Here is an 18,068-nt window from a genome sequence, read left to right on the forward strand (position 1 = left end):
TCACACATCCTGCCCTGTAGCTTGCATCTCTGCCGACCAAAGCAAATCGCAGCGAGAGCTTGCACAGCTGAGCGCACTCGGTCCAATCACAAACCAGAGACTTCAATATTTACACGCACACGAGCGGGCTCAAGTTGGCGCGTGCACACGGCCTCGCTTCCCACGCAGCATGAGCACCTCTTGCTTGAGCGCATCGAGTTCGCGCGCTTGGAGCTTGACGAGCTCGACGAGCTTCTTGCGCTCCGTCATCTCCTTCTCCAAGCCGACGCTGTCGTCGACGAGCGAGTGCTGGACGTCAGCCGTGTTGAGGTCTGCCTCGAGGCTGAACTGGCGCTCGCTCAGCGCCGCGATTTCTGTTAGCAGCCGCGTGTTGTCTTCGGTCGCGCGCAGAATCTCGAGCTTGAGCCGCTGCTGCTCGGCTACCGTATCAAGTTGATACATGGCTGCATTAGCAACACGAACCTCGCGTCGCACTCGCGTGCTTTTCGCCGTGGAGCTCTTTCGTGCGCACTTTGGATTGCAGCTCGTGGAGGTTGCCCGTGTCGCAGGCTTTGTCGAGCACGTCAATGTCGATGAGCTGGCCGAACTTGAGCAGCTGCAACTGCTCGCACTTGTCTCGCACGGCAGCAATCACGTCGTGCTGGCGCGCCTTGTCGCGCGAGAGCTGGCTTTGTTGCTTGTGGAGGTCTTTAAACACCTGGCGCAGCGCCTTGTTCTCGTCCTGGAGACTCCGAATGCGGGCGACGAGCCGCTGGATCGCACTCTGCGTAAAGATGAGTCCGTTCTCAATGGTCTCTGGCAGCACGAGCTGCGTGGACTCGGCGCTCATGCCCTCTGCAACCAAACGTTATAAGCGCTACTCGACGCTAAAGCATGTACCCGGGACAACCGCCGGCTGCATGCAGCGCAGTTGCTGCTTGCTCAATGCGACGATCACGTCGAGCTCATTGAAGCGCATCTGCTTCTCCGTTTGAAATGCCTGGATGTCTTGCTCCGTCGCCGTGAGCTCCTTGTCGATTTGGCGTTGTTTCTAACCGCAAAACATGCAACAGCAAGAGGGTGGTGGTTTGCTCTACCTGCGTCTGTCGGTCCGTCGCGCGCTTGAGTTCGTCGATGGCCTTGACCACGTCTCCCGTCGCGTCGTCAATGTCGGCCTTCTTCTCGCGCAGCGCCAGCACCTTCTCGTAGAGGCTGACGTCGCAGCCCGCGGGACACGTTTCGTCTTCGTTGCCGCCATCGTCGTCGTCGTCGTCACTGTTGTACTCGTCGTCGTCGTCATCGTCGTCGTCATCGTCGTCTCCGCCATCGTCATCGTTGGCCCGTTTCTTGGCGCGCTTGAGCCGCTTCCGGAAGATCTTTTGCAGCACGGTAAAGCTTGGGTGCAGGGAGCCAACGAGGTTGACAAAGTCGTTTTGAATCGACGCTTCGCTGGCTTGCCACTCGTCTAGCTCCTTGCGCTTCGTGAGCAGTTGGTCGCTGCACTCGGTCAAGTCTTTGACCACCTGGGCCTTGTCCGCCCTACACTCGCCTCCGTGGCATCACTCGAGACGATGCTGATCGAACGTACTTGCACTTTTCGAGCTTGGAGACTAGGAGCGTCTCCTTCGACTCGAACTGCTCGAGCAAAACGAGCTCGCCAAGGCGCGTCAGCAGCTTGATCTCGCCCTTCTTGAGCGCAATGTCGAGTTTCATTTTCTCCCGGCGGAGGCGGTAGATAGCATCGTCGAACGTCGCAATGGCGTGCGCGACCTTGTGCTTGAGGTCGTCGATCTGCATCTGCACTTGGGTCGCTCTCACGCGGCGCTCTTCGTCCTCGAGCGGCGAGAGCGCGTACGTATCGCTCGTTTCCATCGGCGGAAGCTCGAGCAACGGGTGCAAAGCGTGCTCCTTGGGCGATGCCGCAGCGTCGTGGGTCAGCGCCGAAAGCGTTGCCTTGCTCACAGTCCCCTTCTTCTGGTACTCGTCAATGTGCGCGTCGAGCACGCGTTCGCGCTGCTCCGGCCACTCGCGCAGGTCCAAGACGGGCTCAAAGACGCGGCTCGGTGGACCAACCCTACCCCGCGTGAGATGTCGCATGCGGTCGCATCGCGTACTTTTGAGACGCTTCGAGCGCGTGCAGGAGCAAATTGTCCTCTTGGATCTGCTCCATGAGTCGGTGCTTGAGCTCCCGGAGCTCGAGCACCTTGGCGTTGAAGGTCATCGCAATGTCGTACATCTTCTCCTCGAGGAGCGCCATCTGCTTGCGCTTCTTCATCGCATTCACCTACGCGCCATGATATGGTAGCCAAGGCGGCGAGAGAGAGGAGAGCGCGTACGCGCTGGTCTTCGGGCACAACGTACGACGCACTCGTCTTGAGCTTGTAGTCCTCCATGTGCGTCGACGCAAACGCAATGGCCGCCACGTCGCGCGGGTCGTCGGCGTCTTCCCGCGGCTTTTTTGTTTCCCAGGCCTGAATGCGCGCCTTTCGCTGGGCGCGCATCATCTTGCGGTACTCGAAGCGGTGGGCAGATGCGCCGTCGCCAGCGCCGTCAACGACCGCCTCCTCGACGACCCGCGTCCGTCCGTCCTCGGCCGCCACCTTTGGGGTATGGATGAAGTCCAGTACCGTGCGCGTTTCTTTGCCGACAGACTCTACGCGCATAGGCATCAAGGTACCGAGAGACTTGCACTCGTACGGTTCGATGCGGCCTCTTGGAGCTCCAAGTGGATGAGTCGGAGGCGGTCCGCGAGCACCTCTGGCATGCGCATGGTCCGAAACGACTGCACGTGCAGGCCGTTGGCAAAGCCGTGGAGCGTAATGAGCTCGACCGCGAGGCCGCCGACGTACTTGCGGCGCAATTTGGCGAGCAGGAGCTCGCTCTGCTCGTATGCGTACGCCATTTCCTTGCGCACCTCGTCGCACTGCTTGTCCCCGGCGGCCACGAGCATCGCGCCATACTCGGGGTCGATGTTCCACTGGGCTGGCTCGAGCCGCGCCGTCTACGCCATGACGTTAAATATGTAAATGACTATCGTACGTACTGGCTCGTGGGAGCTGTCGAGCAACTGCAGCTGGCGAAACTCATCTTGCATCTCGGCAATGATGGCTCGTGTCCTACGCACGATGAAGAGGCGCGAGCAGAGGCACTGGCGCGTACCGGTTCTTCTTGGCCAAGGCGCTATTGGCGCGGATGTCGGCCTCGAGCTTGAGCTTGGCGTCTTGGATCGTGTACGCTTCGCTGTTGGTGATGTCGGGCACTTCCTTGCGCGTCACGGGGACTTCAAGGGACAGGTCGACAGCGGCCACAGGCAAGAAGGGCGATTCGTCCGGCGCCTCGGTGCTGAGCTGCCGCACGACGCCGCCAAGCACCTCAATGTCGCCGATCGCAATGCCATCGAGGAATGTACTGTACGCGACGGCGCCCGCGTACACTGGGTTGTTGACCCAAAGGTTGGCTTCGTTGCCGTCGTTCCGGAGCACTTCGTTCTTGGCCGCCAACTGGTCGTGCGCGGTTTGGTAGATCTTTCTCGCCTCGGCGAGTTTGCGTGCGTAGCGCTCCAGCATGGTCACGGCCGTCTCGGCCACCTGCGCAGCGTTGAAGCCAAACTCCAGCGACAAGTTGTACCTTCTCGGTCAGTACGCGCACGACGACGAGCTGTCCGTCCGAGCCGCCCGACACAACGAACGCGTCGTCGAACGACATGGCGATTCCCGGCGTTCCATGCGCCGCCTACCGCTTGCTTTGGAGAGCTGAAGAAAGGTTAATACCACGCACCTCGTCGTGCATGGCCAACGTCAGCGATGCCAGCGGCGCGACGGACGACCGAAGGTGGACCTTGCCGTTCGAGTTGCCCGCGAGAAGGAACCGCTGGCTGTGCGATCGCGTCATCGTGTGCACGAGTCCCGACGGATCGTCCGGAAACACGTCGATCGCAAACGGTTTGGTCCAGTCGCACTTGTACGTGAACCCCACGTGCGGACCCGCCACCGTCACCTACTCACGTCTCGAGACCCTTGTCTAACACTTTGTCGTACCAGGAAACACGATGGGGACGCACAGCAGTACATAGCGGCAACCACCACCGGTGTCGCGTCGGGCGCGACCTCGACTTCGCCAAAGCCAATGCTTGCGCTCACGGGGCACGGCGACACGTTGTATCCGGACGGCTTGTCGGTCGCGGGCTCTACGCAAGCTGCGCTACGCTACAACCCAAGTTTGTGAGACGCACCGTTGGCCATGGCGCTGAGCTCGGCCGTCGAGAGCTTCCGCACGCGTCGAAACGCATACTGTTTGAGCCGGACGTCGAGCTCGTACGTCTGTCGCTCGTCGTCATGGAGATTGGGCACGTCGATCTCTCTACACTCGTGCGTGAGCTCGCAAAAGGCCGGTGAGGGCATACCCAACGACGCCGTCGCGGCTCGTGAGCAAGATCGCTCTCGAATCCAAGCGCCAGCTGAGGTGTCGGACGCTTACGTTTGGGACAAAGCCCACGGGCTCGTACTTGTGCAAACTATTCCACGTAACGTTATCGTATGCGAGCAAAGTGCGAAGTGCAAGTACCTTGGGCAGTGAAAGATGAAGAGCGTGTTGTCGGCGCTGCCGGACGCAAAGTACTGGCCGTTGGGAGAATACGCCATGCACGAGATGGGCTGGTTGTGCGGCTTGAAGACGTATGCGCGGTGCCAACTACTCATACGTTAATGGACGCCAGCCAAGCGATAGCGTTGACTACCTCGACGGTCCGCGCTCGAGGACGCGGATGACGCCGTCAGCGAACGCGACGGCCACTGTCTTGCCTTGGGGGTCGTGCGACGCTGGGGCGTACGTCAGACTCGTGGCGCCCATATTGAAGCGCATCGAAAAGAGCGGCGTCGCGGTCGTGTAGTCCCAGCACAGGACGTTGCCGTCGACGCCCGCGGTCGCACACGTGTGCTCGCAGGGCGACGTGCCCACGCCGGCAATCGCCCCCGCGTGGCATTCGAGCAGCGTCGTCACCTAGTGTGGCTAAGCTATCCACTTCAAGCCCGGCGAACGTACGAGTTTTGTGTCCATGTCCAAGCGGTGCACTACGCCGTGGCCGTCCTGGATGAGATAATGCGACTCGCCGCGCAAGAGACAGCGAATGTCGGCGGGCGACGCCACGTGGTGCAGCGTCTTGGTCGTGATATGGACGGCGTCGATCGGCGTCACCTCTGCGACGGTGTCGTCTTCCTGGACGTCGGCTTGGTCGATGGCGCTAAAAGGCCACCACTTGATGGCACCGTCGCTGCCTACACTCGGTCGTCAGCACAAATGCAAGCCAATCAAGCGTCCACCTGCCGTCACGATGCACTGCGTGTCAGGCTCGAACAGTACGACGTTGATGGCGCCGCGGTGCGCGCGCTCGCGGTTCGACGTGACAATCTCGCACTTGATAAAGTTGCCTACGCGTTTCTGAGTGCGCGCGCTCCCGCCGCGAAATCTGGGTACCGTCCCAAAGCAAAAGCGCGCCGCGTTCCGTGGAGCTGAGCACCTTCTTGTCCGGAAGGACGCAGAAGGCTTCAATGTCGCTGAGCTCCGACTTGCCAAACTTGCCAATGTCGCCTTGCAGCTTGAGGCCCGTGAACGTCGACGCCATCTTCCAGAACCGGACGTGGCCCGTCCCGCTCGTCGTTAGAAACCCGTTGTCGTGGGGCGCAAACTGCACGTTGAAGACTTCTTGGCCAAACGCCTTGCAGCGCAAGATCGTCTGCTCCAAGCGCCAGTTCCAGACGGTGAGGAGAAAGTCGGGTGCGCTGCCGACCGACGCGAGCTTGCTCCCGTCTTGGCTACCCATGCACCAGACATGCAATCGCTACCACCAAACGAGGACGACGCTACCTGAAGCGAAGGCTGCTATATGCACGCTCGGTGCCATTGCGCAAGACGCGGTAGAGCTTCAAGCTCGGGTACGCGTAGACGCAAATGTTGGGCTTGGGCCCTTTTTCGCCGACGGCAAAGAAGGCGCGGCGCGGATGCACTGCGATCGCGCCAACGCCCGCGCCGCTGTAGCCAAAGACATAAGTGCGCTCCATCGTCGATGTATCTAAACCAACAACATGACGCATGAAGCTTGGAACGATCTTGGGACCGCACCGAGGAGCTGCGCCGTGTTGCCGGCGGCCGTGAGCACGACCGTCTCGTCGACGTACAACATGTTGTGGCGCTTCCGCGTGTCAAACCCGCGCATGGCCACAAAGGCAAAGAGGTCGCGGGGCATGTCGCCATGCATCTGAGGCCGGACGAGGTCCTCGGGGCCATAGAAGAAGTCGTCCTCGAGTTGATCCGCCTGCGTCGGATCGACGTCCATGCTCCGACTGCGACCTTTCAGAAACCAAAGAAGATTTGCGGCTTTTTTAATAAAATGATATCGTATTTTAACGCCGAGCTTGCGGGCGCAAGTCGTCGAGCTCGGGTAAGACGCTGTCGAGCGAGACGCCGTCGCTGCCCGTCGAGTATCGCCGCTCGCTGCCTGCGGGCGGGCCGTGCTCCGATTCTGCGTCCGAGTGGCGACGCGTCCGTGGCCGCACCCGGCGGGCGTGCAACTTGAGTACGAGGTCCACGAGTTCGGACTTCTCGACAACCGTGCTTAACAGGGTATTGTCAATGCCGCCGTCGTTGAGCATCTGCTTGAGCTCCTTCACGCTCAAACTTGCAATGTCGTCGGCGCAAAGATCGGGCTCCAGCAGCTCGAGCGGCGACAGGACGTCGTCCGTCTCGTTCAGAGGCGGCAAGGGCAGCTCGCCGCACATGACGCGGCAAAAGTTGATGGCTTCGTGGTAGAAAGCCGCGGGTCGCACCGAGTTGTGGCCGCCGAGAAACGAAAAGCGCTGCTTTGGGCCCTTGTGCGCTTGGAAAAGCAAGTCGACGTGCTTGGGCGACACGAGTTCGTCCTGGTCGCCGATCGCAAAGAAGGCGGGCGCCTTGCACCTACCGCAGCGTATTGGTGCTCGCCGTGCACGAAGAAGAGATAGTACTTGTCCATGGACGCGATCGGGTTGAGCTTGAACATGTCAAACTTGGCGCGACGCTTTATGTCTCGCCGCAATACGCGCATCACAAGCGCGACGGCAATCTACACGAACGACGGGATCAACCTTGCGGAACGAATGCGAGAGGGGCAGTAGTACCTTGGGCACGTTGAGCTTGCCTTCATCGACGAGGTCGAGAGCGAGTTGTTTCAAGCTGGAGAAAGGACTGTCGAGCACGAGCGCCGTGATGTTGGTGTCGCTCTGGCTGCATAGTAGCGCAGCAACCGCGCCCATACTGCGGCCCCAGAGAATAACGCTAGCCCAGTACACGTAGAGTTGTGCGATGCGTGCAAGCGTACGTACTTGGAGACTTCGCCCGAGTCGCGGAGATGCGTAAGGACCACATCAATGTCCCGCTTCTCGTGGTATCCGAGAGAGACGTACTTGCCCTAGACAGCGGTGAGGGCACACCGATAGCGCGCGACGGCGTACCTCTGACATGCCGGACCCGCTAAAGTCGAGTGCAAAGACGGTGAAGCCCGCGGCGAGGCCGTGGAATAGGATCTCCATGCAGCCGAGACGGCACGAGCTGTTGCCATGCAACACGACGATGCAAGGCGCCGGCTTATTCTCGCTTGTCTGAGGCACCTTGCGCTTCCACCAACTGCACTCGATTGCAAGGCCTTTCTCGTTCCGCAGCGTGAGATCCTGGCGCGCTACGACGAGGTTGTGGGCCAGGAGGCACGTCGTCGGCCCGAGGTCGTCCATCGTGTACGTGGAACGCTGCGGACGGATGACCGTGCGCACGAGGCTATCGTATGCGAACTTGACCGTCGCCCAGATGCCTGGAGGCGGCTGCGGCGGCTCGGCCTCTACACGCGCCTGAGGCCATGTCCAGGCGGCGTCGCCCTCGTACCTCCTCGGTCGTCCTGCATCCCGTGTCGGTTTGTACGGTTAATGACCACGTCAAACAGCGGTTTTAAACCGGTGTATCCGGATGGACGCGCCGGCATACAATTAGCAAGCCACATGACGTTGTTCAAGTTGAACCCAGGCCGAGCGTTAAACTCTGCGCGGTGACGATACACGCCACTGATAGTCTTCATCGCACGCGGCTAGCACGCTCGAACGACAAGGGTACGGCTGAAGGCGATACCATCGAGGATCCAACCTCTGATGCTCAGAGGAGTGGCCTTTCTGGCTGGGAATTGCAGTGTGTACTGGCTGGGCGCTAGCCACGCAGTCCGGAATAGCACTCATACTGCTTGCATATTGCCCTCGAGAGAGTTCGCGCTCCGTGTAGGAGAAGGTACTGGTGATTGCAGCCAGGGATACTTCTTACCCCTCGAGTGAGGTTCTGTGTTCGGTTGCGTCGTGGGGTCGTCAATTGCATCTCTGTGAGGTCGACAAGACCCCGTTGAGATCATCAGTTCCCATTCAGATACGTCGATGCAGTCATTCACCAGCCCAACAGCCAGCAGCTTTGCTGCCATCCCAGCCAGCTCCATTCTGGCCTTGCGTTCAGCAGCTGCGGTTGCAAAGCCAAGTGCAGCCGTCGGGCGAGATCGGGCACGATCGGAAGCTTGTGCCCTCCACATGCAAGGCAAGCGGCCGAGGAAAGTTCAGAAATGTGCGCATCTCGAGGCACTTACGTAGGAGGATCGCCTCTCCATTCGCACGGAATGGACTTAGGTAATGGTCATAAAGTGTACTGCGCTGCAGAGCTGCTCTGCAGCATGACGCAACACTGCAGCCGACTGGTAGCAGATCGCTGCCGCAGCGTTTGACCATGTCGCGCACTCCTGCGCCTCTAGTTCTTAGACACTGATACATTGGCTTGTCTAGCGAGGAACTCTCTGCACATTAGGCTAGTGCCCACTAAATTGCTTCATGCTGAAGGCCACCGATGGCATTGCCTGCTTTGCTGTGGTGGCGCCACGATGGAGGGACCAGTTCCGCCTGGAATTACTCACAGGCGACTAGTTGAGACACTTCTGAGAGGGATGCCGTCGACAGGGAAACTCCCTCAGATCAACGGACGCGGGCTATAGAGAGTCGAAGCATGTCGCACGCGTAGAAAATCCAAGATCGCGGGCGCCTTTCGGAAATGCGTGACGCTTCGGTGTCGGTCGTGTCCTTGGCGCCACGGCAATTTGCCTCTGGTCCACGCTATAGACGTACAATGCACTGGCTTTCGAAAGCTTCTACTCGACCGTTCGTGCCCACGTTGTCTCTGCGTGCAACTAGACACCTCTCTTGCCCGGTCAACTCTGTGGCGTAAAGATAGTTGGTGGGGGTGCAGCTTCTGGGTAGGCACGTTCGTCGCACCAGGCCATGCAGCGATTGATGCAGCAGCAGCAAATCTTGCGGGCAAATGAAGCAGCAAATTTCTGCATGATTATGGCTTGATGCCGACGCTGTCACCGTGTCGGCGCCAGCTGGACGCCGTCACGCTTCTCGCAAGGCGCATCTCCAGTGTCTCTTATTGCACCGAGCGTCATCGAGCGTGCAGCGGTGGGCCAACGAAGAGACGAAGGCGAGGCTGGTCGTCATGGTGCTGTCGTCGGTGGTGGTGCCGGTGGTTGTCGACAGATCTTGGAGGCGCAACAAAATCGGTCTGTAGCGTCGCGTCGGTTGTGCTAAGGGAGTGACCTTCAACAATGCGATGCTGGTGATATATTAATATGCAGATGCTGCCGATCACATACAGTAACGCAATCATTTTAAAACGACATGAAAAAATGGAATCCAATAAAATCCGCGACCGGAGAATTATCGCTCGGGCTGCCACCAAATTATTATTAATAATTGCCCCGGAGCTGCCCAGGTCCAGCGCAACAGCAACACCGCGCAGGACTCGCTGGACAACGACGACGACGCCGACGACGAGATGGGCCAGACGTGGAGCACCCAGAAGGACGACTACTACGTCGGTAGCACGTCGCCGTACACGATGAACAGCTTCAGCACGGGCGCCTTGAGCCACGACCGCAAGACCGATGTCATCTACGACACGGACGACCACGGCGAAGAGACGCTCGTCATTGGAGCCCGCGCCAACCTCCCTTTGCTCGACATCAAAGGCAAGAAGCAGAAGCAAAGCGATCTGCTCAAGCGCATGGGCCTTGTCGTACGCACGAGCGGCAGTCGCCTCACACGGTCCGCGTCGGTCGTAATAACAGATGTGGTGCGCCTCGATGGCGCCAAGCTCGTGCCTCGCAACAAAACGTACGGGTCGGCGCCGGCCAACTGGCCGCCATCGAGTGTGAAAGGGCCCGCGGAAGCTAGCGGCGCGCTTCGCATCGGTGACTCTATCTATTCGATCAACGGCGTCAAAGTCGTGAACAAGTCGCGCAGCCAAGTGATACGGCTCATTGCGGAAGCATCGACGCACCCGCTGGTGCTCACCTTCCGCCACGGCGACGCGATGGCTCAAGTACAATGGGACCAAGAGCTGTGCCTGGATCCGCCCGAGGGCGAGTACAAGGAGCCCGAGAACGAGTGGGGCCCAGCCCAGCCGCCCAAGGTCGGCGGCTCGGTCTCAATCTAACGACGAGGCGACGTGTGGATAGTTTTAGTAGATGATTGTGGATTTATAACAACAAGCTTATCATTAGTTATCATTCCTACCGCGCGTCGAGCTGGAGCGCCTGCTTGATGTAGTCGAACGACCCAAACGTGATGCCCACCATGGGGATGACCTTGAGCAGCTCGGGCGCGAGGCCGCGGTAGAAACCTCGCACACCTTGCTCTGCGTACAGCGCACGCGTGATCTCCATGGCCGACATGGCCCTCCCGCCTCCGTGGATGCCTGAGATCTGCATGCGCCGGCGAATCACGTCGACGGGAAACGTAATGCTGGACGACACGATGCCCGAGACGCCGCCGCAGAGAAGGGTGTCGATAACGCCGAGCGACGTGTTCACGGACGCGTCCTCGTTCTTGCTGCTGCGGTACACGAGCGCCATCTCCTTGAGAGCCTCGAACATGGTAAAGTTCACGGCCATGTTGGGCACGGTCACGAGGAGCGTCGTCGAGAGGCCGCGGTAGAGCCCACGTGTGCCCTCTTCCGCGCGAATGCGATGGAACGCGTGCGAGATACCGCGGTACCGAATGTCCTTGTCGAGCTGCGTGATAAGGCGCGTGCGAATGAGATCGATGGGGTAGCAGACGCTGGTCGAAGTTGCGGCTGCAATCGCGCCCGAAAGAAAGCTGATGGACATCTGCCCCGACTGCGACGACGCCTCGCCAAACGACCCCTTCATGAGCTCGTACGTGAAAAAGTTGACGGCCGAGTACGGAAACCGGTGCACCACACTCGCGCCGTTGCCTTTCCAGAGCGACACGACGCCTTCGTTGCGGACGACCTAGGATACACCATGAACAATGGTCGCGACGCATCTGTGCTACCTTCATGAAGGCCTGCGGCAACGAGTCCGAGAACTTGCCCTTGTGCGTCGCAGAGACCATGCTGTGGACCTGGAAGAGGATTGTAAGGCGGCTCAATGGCGCGGTGCAAGTCTTCCCAACGCTGCCCGCGACGCCACCGGCAAAGAGCACGGTGGCCTGCTTGGCGATCTCGTCCAGCAAGCGGCGCTGGTGGTCGACGTCGACGGTCTCCGTGCACACATCGCCGGCGTCGCCGAAGCTCACGGCGCCGGTCGTGTGGCGGCGAAGGAGCTGAGGCGTCACCGCGTCGCCTTGGGGCGGAGGACCGGTCATGGGCCTGACGACGAAGATTCGCTCGGCTTAGCAAGTCCCACCACTCGATGGTCGCACTGGTGACTTTCCGCACCTTTTTCACGAATTCGGTGCGTATTAGGGAATGGGTGCGCGAGCGACGTCATCCGGATAGTAGACAAGAGCGACACACACAATTGACACGGGAAGCAAATGTAAAGATACGAACGAACTCAGTGACAAAAACCCGGACGCGCAGCAGCAGCAGCATGGACGCCCGGCAAACGACGCCGCGAGGTCCCGAGTGGCGCTACTTTGGCGAGCCCATGGCGCCGATAGCTCCAGCCTTCCTGTCGCTGGCGAAGCGGCCAAAGATGATCCCTCTCGTTCCTTGCGCCTTTTGCGGCCTCCACGTCCCCGCACGGTCCAACTCGCTGCGCCGCCACTTGCGGGAATGCGCCGCTTGCAGCGACGACGCGCGCCTCTGCTGTACGCAACTCTTTTTCTCGCGTCCGTTTCTTTCAACACGTACGACGTAGGTATCAAGCAGCCGCCATCGTCCGTTGTGATCTCGGCCCCGCCCATGCCCGACGCGCCCCACGAACGATCGCTCAAGGCCACGCAGCGCCGCCTCAAGAACCGGCTCGCGTGCCGTGAGAACCGAAAGAAGAAGAAGGAGCTGCGCGAGAACCTCAAGGGCGAGGTCGCCGCGCTCTGTGCCAACAACGCGACGCTCCACGGCGAGATCAACGCCCTCTTGGGCTTTGAGGAGCCCATTCTGCTGCCAGCGCTCGATTTATCTCCGGCAAGTCCCAACACGGGCGCGACGACGAGCGCTAGCGAGCTCTACTGGAAAGCAGCCCTCTTTTTTGCCCGCTACAAGCCGGGGGGTGCCGTACCGCGTCACGACACCCCCGAAGGCAGCTTCTACAGCGCACAGACATGCACCGTGTCCGGCGACCCCGGCAGTTTGAGCGCCCAGCTGACCATGCCAGGTCCGCTTGAGGCCATCTGGGACATGAAGTCGCTGCTCATCAACGACATCGCTGTCGCCGAGCCCGAGCTGCCGACGGAGCTCCCAACTGGCGACGTACGTTGCGTCGTCATACTTCCGTGAGGCGTAACGATGGCTTTCGTAGATGCAACTCGTGCTCCTTGAGCGTGGTCAGATTCGTCACGTCCGCTTGCTCCACCGCCTCTTCAACGCCGCGACGGTTGCCCGCATCGAAGCCGCAGGTGGTGCAGCGGAAGCGGTGGGCGAGTTTACGTGGCGCATTATCTGCTCGTGCGACGCCGTCCGTGCGCGCTCCATGCAAATATCGCTGCTGCGGTATCGTACACTTAGTGTGCACTGACTCTAGTAAAAAGATACAAATGAAAAAGCCGACCAACCTCGAAATGCCTTTGCCACAAAATGCCAGTGCATTACTCCCTTCCCACGTGAAGTACTTTGCTCAGCGTCCATGTTGGGCAGGTTAGTCTAGCACCTGATCTGGATCTACGTCACGACTACGAGTGACCGCGGGAACAAGGACGTTTATGATGTTTCTTAGTGGGTTAACGCTAGCGAGCGTGGACTATAGTCTTGTCTTGTTGAATATGCGTTCGACGTGGTCGATCGTAGCCGTGTGTTAAGACGACCTGCGGCGAGATGGGTCATTTGTGTACGCGACTACTTGCGCGTGAAGCGGCTCGTGATCGACTGCATGATGCCGCCCTTCGCGGCCTTCTCGGCCTTCTTGAGCGCGTCCTTGATCGACTTGCGGTCCAGCGATTGGTGGAAGCTCTTGAGATCTTGCTTGAGCGTCGCGATCGTCGACTCTTTGACGTCGTCAAACATCTTTTCAAGCGGACACCCGAGGCACTGCATGACGTTCTTGCGCGCCGCGTTCGTGCAAGAGACCTCGTACGGCGCCGATGGCATGACAAAGTTGCGGAAAATGCTCCACGCCTTGTTCTTGATCGCCTCCATGTTCTTCGTCTTGGCGAGCTCCTCAAACACAATGATGGCGCGCACGCACTTGAGGTTCTCGGCGTTGAACTCTATATCGTGAGGGTTACGCGCGTGGTCGTCAGATTCTCTCAAGGGACGTACTTTTCTGCAGGTACGCGTGCATTTCGGGAAAGAGGTACATGTCGGCGAGGATTTCGTCAATCGTATACTCGGCCGAGTCGATGGTTGCCACTTTGATGAGGATGTCCGTAGGCGGCGTGAGCACGTACTCCTCAAACGATTCGGGCGCCTCCGAGAGGCGCGTAATGAGCTCCGAGAACTGAACCGACTTGATGAAGCGGTTGAGCGTATCTTTTTGGAGCGTCTTCATTGCGTCTTGGATCGCGACGTCGAAGAGTTTGCCCTTGAACTTTGTGATCTTGTCCATGCGCTCGATCGTGATTTGCCGGTCCTCGCTCGGGAGACTCACTTCGTTGGGCGAGTTGCGCGAGAGAAAGTCTTTCCAGATCGTGGCCGCCATCGCGCCGCATTTCTTGACGTCTTCTTCGTCGTCAAAGTTGAGCAGCTCGCATCGGTCCTTGTACTTGTCGACGGCCATGACAAAGTTCAAGTTCTCGGCGCAGAGGTTCTTTTGGCAAAAGTCGAGGAGGTACCCGACCGCGATCGGATTCGTTGTCACGTCATCGATCGTGATGTCGCGCTTCGTCAGGAGCGCGTCGTTGTTGATGCCCTTCTTGCCCCGGGCAGAGTTGAGTGCCGCCATCTCCGAGGCCGATTCCAAAGTGCGTCGCGGTCGGTTTTGTCGGCTGTATTTTTACACGCCGCTCGAAATAGAGCCAATCAGCGGGCTGCGTTGGGATCCCGCGTCCGTTCAACGCCAAGATGGCGCCACGTATATCGTTGACTTCAAGCCACCACACGGATGCGACGCGATGCTTCCTGTACAAGGCAAGACCTTTGGCCATCGCGCTCGAGGTACTAGAGTATTTTACTAGACGAGGGTAGGCACGAAAATACGTTCGACGCCGACTGCAGCGACTACCGCGACGCTATGTTACTCAAATTCGACTCGGGATACCTTTGTGGTTTGCGCGAAATATGCGCTGTTGTGTGCTTGGAACCGAAAGCAAGCACCCATCTATATTCCCTACTTGCGAGGTTGCCAACGTCCCATGAGGCGGCTGAACAATCTCAATCTTTTCGCGCCAAGATTTTATCGTTTGGCGCACACGCCGTTTCTCAAAGTAATCGTTTCACAAGTGCCCTTTCAGCCAACATCGCGGGAAACCCTCATGGGCTGCACTATGTGCACGATGGTGAGTTCGGTGGCCGAGCCGCCGATGGTGACCTCCGAGCGCAGCACCAGGACCGTTGTCACTGGCTTCACCGAGGGCGTTGTCGAGATGATGCTCCGCGAGCGCCGCCACGGCATCTCGGACGACAGTATCGCAGAGTGCGACGGGGACGACCTCCGCGTTCGCGAAGGCGACGAAGATAATGACGAGGATGAGGATGATGGTTTTGCCATTCTTCTCATCGAGGATGACATGACACTCGTCCTCGACGTCCTCCGGTCCAACGTGCTCTTCTCATGCCTCGAGACCACGCAGCTCGAGGCGCTCGCCAACTCGATGCAAACCGTCGGCTTCGGCGTTGGCGACGTCGTCTACAGCCAAAACGACGTTGGCGACACATTCTACATCATCAAGCAAGGTACACAACTGCACATCGGACACCTTTTTGCTTCATTATCGTGTTATGTCTAGGCAAATTTGATGTGTTTCGAGACGGCGAACACGTTCGAACGCTTCTGAGCGGCCAGAGCTTTGGGGAGCTCGGGCTCTTGTACAAGTGTGCTCGCACAGAGACGATCCATGCACGCGACTACGGCACCGTCTTTTGCCTGCGCGTACGTCGCGTCTGTTCTCAGGGCGTACTGAGGGGCTCGCCTAGGCCCGAACATTTCGTGCCATTGTGGCGCAGCACGCTCTCGGGACCCTGGCGACGTCCAAGGAAGCGCTCACCAAAGTGCCTCTGTGCGTTGCGACTGTAGGCCCTTGACCATTGACTGACATTGCGGTAGGCTTCAAAGCCTCACGGAGCAGCAGTTTGAGACAGTGGCCGATGCTGTGCACACATTGCACTTTCACCAAGGTGCGTGGCAGCAGACTCTGTACCAAGACGACACGTATGCCCACACAGGGGACGTTATCGTGCGCAAGGGCGAGCCAGGAAACATTTTGTATATGATTCAAACCGGCACGGTACACAAATCTCACGTCAAGGCATCGGTGTGAGCTCAGTGCGACGTAGGTCGTCTGCACCGACATCGGGGCCGGAGCGCTCGACGACGTTGAGCTGGATGAGGGCAACTATTTCGGCGAGCGCGCCCTCATCACCGACGAGCCTCGCGCCGCAACCGTGTTGGCCAAGACGGACGTGACTGTCATGGCCTTGAGCCGCGAGGTCTTTACGCAAGTGCTCGGGCCGCTCCAAGACCTCATCACGTAAGCATACAACAGTCTCGTCCAATTATAACGCGATGTAGCTACAACCTCAAGATGCGCGCCGTGCAGAGCGTGCCGCTACTCAAAGAGTATTCGGACGCGGAAAAGGGCGAGCTCTTGGAGAAAACCCCAGTCCGGACGTTTGCGAGTGGCGACGTCATCTTACGTCAAGGGGACGTCGGCGACGAATTTTACATTCTCGTGAGCGGCAGCGTGGACGTGACACAAACGATCGAGAAGGAGCCGCCCGTGCACGTGGCGTCGCTCTCAACGGGCGACTACTTTGGCGAGACGGTAAGAAGATGGTGTCTTTTTCGCATAACCTTCGCACTAGGCGGTGCTTCAAGACGAATCCGCGATGCGCAATGCCACGATCACATGCACTTCTGCTGTCGAGTGTCTCGTGCTCAGTCGGGACCTCTTCCACTCGGTGCTCGCGCCCGTTCGGTTTCAGCTAAGCCAGCAGATCGACGTACGCAAACAAACAAGCCTCGACCGTATTTTCGCCGCGAGCATCACCAAGAAATCGCTCAAGCGCGCCAAAGTCCTCGGCATCGGGTCCTTTGGGCTTGTGTACATTGCTCAACACGAGCCATCGGGCCGGTACGCCATTTTCCTCCTACCTGCGTCCACAGAATCATGTAGATTCGTCGCGGTCAAGGAGATGTGCAAGGCACGGCTGGAGAAGGCGCGGCAAATGGCGCACGTGACGTCCGAGAAGCAGCTCCTTAGCTCACTCACGCACCCGTTCATCCTCAAGTACTACACGGCGCTCAACGAATCGAAAAAAGTGTACATCGTCACCGAGGCGCTTCTCGGCGGCGAGCTCTTCCAGCGCATAGTCAACCCCGCGGGCGTCCCGACGCCATTGCCCATGGCCAGCGCTCGCTTCTATGCCGCCTGTGTTGTCCGCGCGCTCCAGTACCTCCACAGCCGTAGCGTCGCCTACCGCGACCTCAAGCCCGAAAACATGTAGCACCTTGGCCTACATATGGACAGTGATTGACGCACACGAGTAGCTTGCTCGACGGACTCGGCTACGCCAAGCTCGTGGACTTTGGCTTTGCCAAGAAACTGCTCCAAAAGACGTATACGCTCTGTGGCACGCCCGAATACCTCGCGCCCGAGATCGTCACCGGTGTCGGTCACGGCATGTCTGTCGACAACTGGGCGCTCGGCATTCTCATCTACGAGATGGTACGCGCTGGTTTCAGTTTCTGGAAAGTGATTAAAATGTATTCATTAGGTTGTCGGTGATTCGCCGTTCGCCGACAGCCGCGACGACCACCTCGCAATCTGCCGCGCGATCCTTTCGGGTCATGTTACGTTCAAGCCCGACGCGGACCCGGACTGGAAGAGTCTCGTGGAAGCGCTGCTTGTGCGCGACCCGACCAAGCGACTGAGTTGCTTTGCACGTGGCAGCACGGTCGAGCAGCACGCCTGGCTCCACGGCGTCGAGTGGGATAAGCTCCTCGCGCAGCAGGTGGAGGCGCCATGGAAGCCCGAGATCCGCGCCGACGACGACGCGCACTGCTTCTCTGAGGTCAACGAGAGCGAGCTCGACGCGCTCAAGGAGTGGGACCGCGTCGCGCCGGAGAAAGACTGGAGCGAGTTCTAAACGGGCTTGTCTATGCCGTGGCAGTGTCTAGCGACACGCAACTTGAACCGCTGCTGAAATATTCCCGCCATTCGCACCGCCAATTGTCGTATCAACAAATGCAAAATGCTGTTGTAGTCACAGTACCGTGCGCATGAGGTTTGTTTGGTTGTTGCCTGCAAGCCTACGTGGGTTTTTTCGTCGCTGGAATCTCCAAGCTGTGAATGGAAGAAGATTGCAGGATGCTCGGTGCTCAAGGTTGCCAAGCGGTTTCTGACCAAGCGTGCTGATGCCAGAAATGTATCTGTCTGGTTTAGCTACACACAGCAACGTGAAGGCACGTCGTGTTCTGCCAGTTC

The 18,068-nt window shown here is 59.1% G+C and overlaps 7 protein-coding genes across 7 annotated transcripts; 3 read left to right on the forward strand and 4 right to left on the reverse strand.

Annotated features, from left to right (window-relative positions):
* Positions 1–68: 68 nt before the first annotated feature.
* Positions 69–6,310, reverse strand: SDRG_03326 (hypothetical protein; the record flags this gene model as incomplete). The annotated part of the gene is made up of 22 exons (XM_008608957.1): positions 69–419; positions 463–834; positions 880–1,030; positions 1,077–1,518; positions 1,568–2,053; positions 2,094–2,263; positions 2,316–2,632; positions 2,677–2,980; positions 3,023–3,095; positions 3,139–3,566; positions 3,607–3,711; positions 3,757–3,975; positions 4,017–4,165; positions 4,211–4,338; positions 4,382–4,492; positions 4,543–4,668; positions 4,715–4,977; positions 5,020–5,252; positions 5,298–5,405; positions 5,452–5,789; positions 5,842–6,046; positions 6,097–6,310. The coding sequence occupies 22 exons, from the start codon at positions 6,308–6,310 to the stop codon at positions 130–132; spliced, it is 5,232 nt and encodes a 1,743-aa protein (XP_008607179.1). The 3' UTR covers positions 69–129.
* A 23-nt stretch (positions 6,311–6,333) lies between these two features.
* SDRG_03327 (hypothetical protein) lies at positions 6,334–7,916 on the reverse strand. Its single transcript, XM_008608958.1, has 6 exons — positions 7,888–7,916; positions 7,464–7,843; positions 7,335–7,420; positions 7,131–7,287; positions 6,978–7,075; positions 6,334–6,930 (listed from the first exon to the last, which is right to left on the reverse strand). The coding sequence occupies exons 1-6, from the start codon at positions 7,904–7,906 to the stop codon at positions 6,378–6,380; spliced, it is 1,293 nt and encodes a 430-aa protein (XP_008607180.1). The 5' UTR covers positions 7,907–7,916; the 3' UTR covers positions 6,334–6,377.
* A 1,828-nt stretch (positions 7,917–9,744) lies between these two features.
* SDRG_03328 (hypothetical protein) lies at positions 9,745–10,603 on the forward strand. The gene has a single exon (XM_008608959.1). It carries the CDS (start codon positions 9,862–9,864, stop codon positions 10,519–10,521), a length of 660 nt encoding a protein of 219 aa, XP_008607181.1. The 5' UTR covers positions 9,745–9,861; the 3' UTR covers positions 10,522–10,603.
* SDRG_03329 (hypothetical protein) lies at positions 10,539–11,784 on the reverse strand. The gene is made up of 2 exons (XM_008608960.1): positions 11,382–11,784; positions 10,539–11,338 (listed from the first exon to the last, which is right to left on the reverse strand). The coding sequence occupies exons 1-2, from the start codon at positions 11,691–11,693 to the stop codon at positions 10,598–10,600; spliced, it is 1,053 nt and encodes a 350-aa protein (XP_008607182.1). The 5' UTR covers positions 11,694–11,784; the 3' UTR covers positions 10,539–10,597.
* Positions 11,785–11,854: 70 nt separating this feature from the next.
* Positions 11,855–13,064, forward strand: SDRG_03330 (hypothetical protein). The gene is made up of 3 exons (XM_008608961.1): positions 11,855–12,140; positions 12,191–12,741; positions 12,791–13,064. The coding sequence occupies exons 1-3, from the start codon at positions 11,921–11,923 to the stop codon at positions 13,004–13,006; spliced, it is 987 nt and encodes a 328-aa protein (XP_008607183.1). The 5' UTR covers positions 11,855–11,920; the 3' UTR covers positions 13,007–13,064.
* A 103-nt stretch (positions 13,065–13,167) lies between these two features.
* Positions 13,168–14,380, reverse strand: SDRG_03331 (hypothetical protein). Its single transcript, XM_008608962.1, has 2 exons — positions 13,747–14,380; positions 13,168–13,694 (listed from the first exon to the last, which is right to left on the reverse strand). The coding sequence occupies exons 1-2, from the start codon at positions 14,366–14,368 to the stop codon at positions 13,324–13,326; spliced, it is 993 nt and encodes a 330-aa protein (XP_008607184.1). The 5' UTR covers positions 14,369–14,380; the 3' UTR covers positions 13,168–13,323.
* Positions 14,381–14,687: 307 nt separating this feature from the next.
* Positions 14,688–17,862, forward strand: SDRG_03332 (AGC/PKA protein kinase). Its single transcript, XM_008608963.1, has 11 exons — positions 14,688–15,318; positions 15,372–15,514; positions 15,559–15,641; positions 15,689–15,759; positions 15,808–15,869; positions 15,919–16,112; positions 16,154–16,406; positions 16,447–16,715; positions 16,758–17,084; positions 17,132–17,309; positions 17,359–17,862. Exons 1-11 carry the CDS (start codon positions 14,778–14,780, stop codon positions 17,728–17,730), a joined length of 2,493 nt encoding a protein of 830 aa, XP_008607185.1. The 5' UTR covers positions 14,688–14,777; the 3' UTR covers positions 17,731–17,862.
* Positions 17,863–18,068: the final 206 nt, after the last annotated feature.

Source organism: Saprolegnia diclina (assembly GCF_000281045.1).
Source record: "Saprolegnia diclina VS20 unplaced genomic scaffold supercont1.8, whole genome shotgun sequence".
Taxonomy (NCBI): domain Eukaryota; phylum Oomycota; class Saprolegniomycetes; order Saprolegniales; family Saprolegniaceae; genus Saprolegnia; species Saprolegnia diclina.

Coding starts and splice junctions, on each gene's coding strand:
- SDRG_03331 (XM_008608962.1), bottom strand. CDS start 14,368: ATGGCGGCACTCAACTCTGCCCGGGGCAAGAAGGGCATCAACAACGAC. Junction 13,695..13,746: donor GCACGCGTACCTGCAGAAAA/GTACGTCCCTTG, acceptor CTCACGATATAG/AGTTCAACGCCGAGAACCTC.
- SDRG_03328 (XM_008608959.1), top strand. CDS start 9,862: ATGGGCCAGACGTGGAGCACCCAGAAGGACGACTACTACGTCGGTAGC.
- SDRG_03332 (XM_008608963.1), top strand. CDS start 14,778: ATGAGGCGGCTGAACAATCTCAATCTTTTCGCGCCAAGATTTTATCGT. Junction 15,319..15,371: donor ATTCTACATCATCAAGCAAG/GTACACAACTGC, acceptor TGTTATGTCTAG/GCAAATTTGATGTGTTTCGA. Junction 15,642..15,688: donor GCGCTCACCAAAGTGCCTCT/GTGCGTTGCGAC, acceptor ACATTGCGGTAG/GCTTCAAAGCCTCACGGAGC.
- SDRG_03330 (XM_008608961.1), top strand. CDS start 11,921: ATGGACGCCCGGCAAACGACGCCGCGAGGTCCCGAGTGGCGCTACTTT. Junction 12,141..12,190: donor CGACGACGCGCGCCTCTGCT/GTACGCAACTCT, acceptor CGTACGACGTAG/GTATCAAGCAGCCGCCATCG. Junction 12,742..12,790: donor CGGAGCTCCCAACTGGCGAC/GTACGTTGCGTC, acceptor TGGCTTTCGTAG/ATGCAACTCGTGCTCCTTGA.
- SDRG_03327 (XM_008608958.1), bottom strand. Junction 7,076..7,130: donor GCAAGCTCAACGTGCCCAAG/GTACTACTGCCC, acceptor TCGTTCGTGTAG/ATTGCCGTCGCGCTTGTGAT. Junction 6,931..6,977: donor CCGATCGCGTCCATGGACAA/GTACTATCTCTT, acceptor ACGCTGCGGTAG/GTGCAAGGCGCCCGCCTTCT.
- SDRG_03329 (XM_008608960.1), bottom strand. CDS start 11,693: ATGACCGGTCCTCCGCCCCAAGGCGACGCGGTGACGCCTCAGCTCCTT. Junction 11,339..11,381: donor TGCCGCAGGCCTTCATGAAG/GTAGCACAGATG, acceptor GGTGTATCCTAG/GTCGTCCGCAACGAAGGCGT.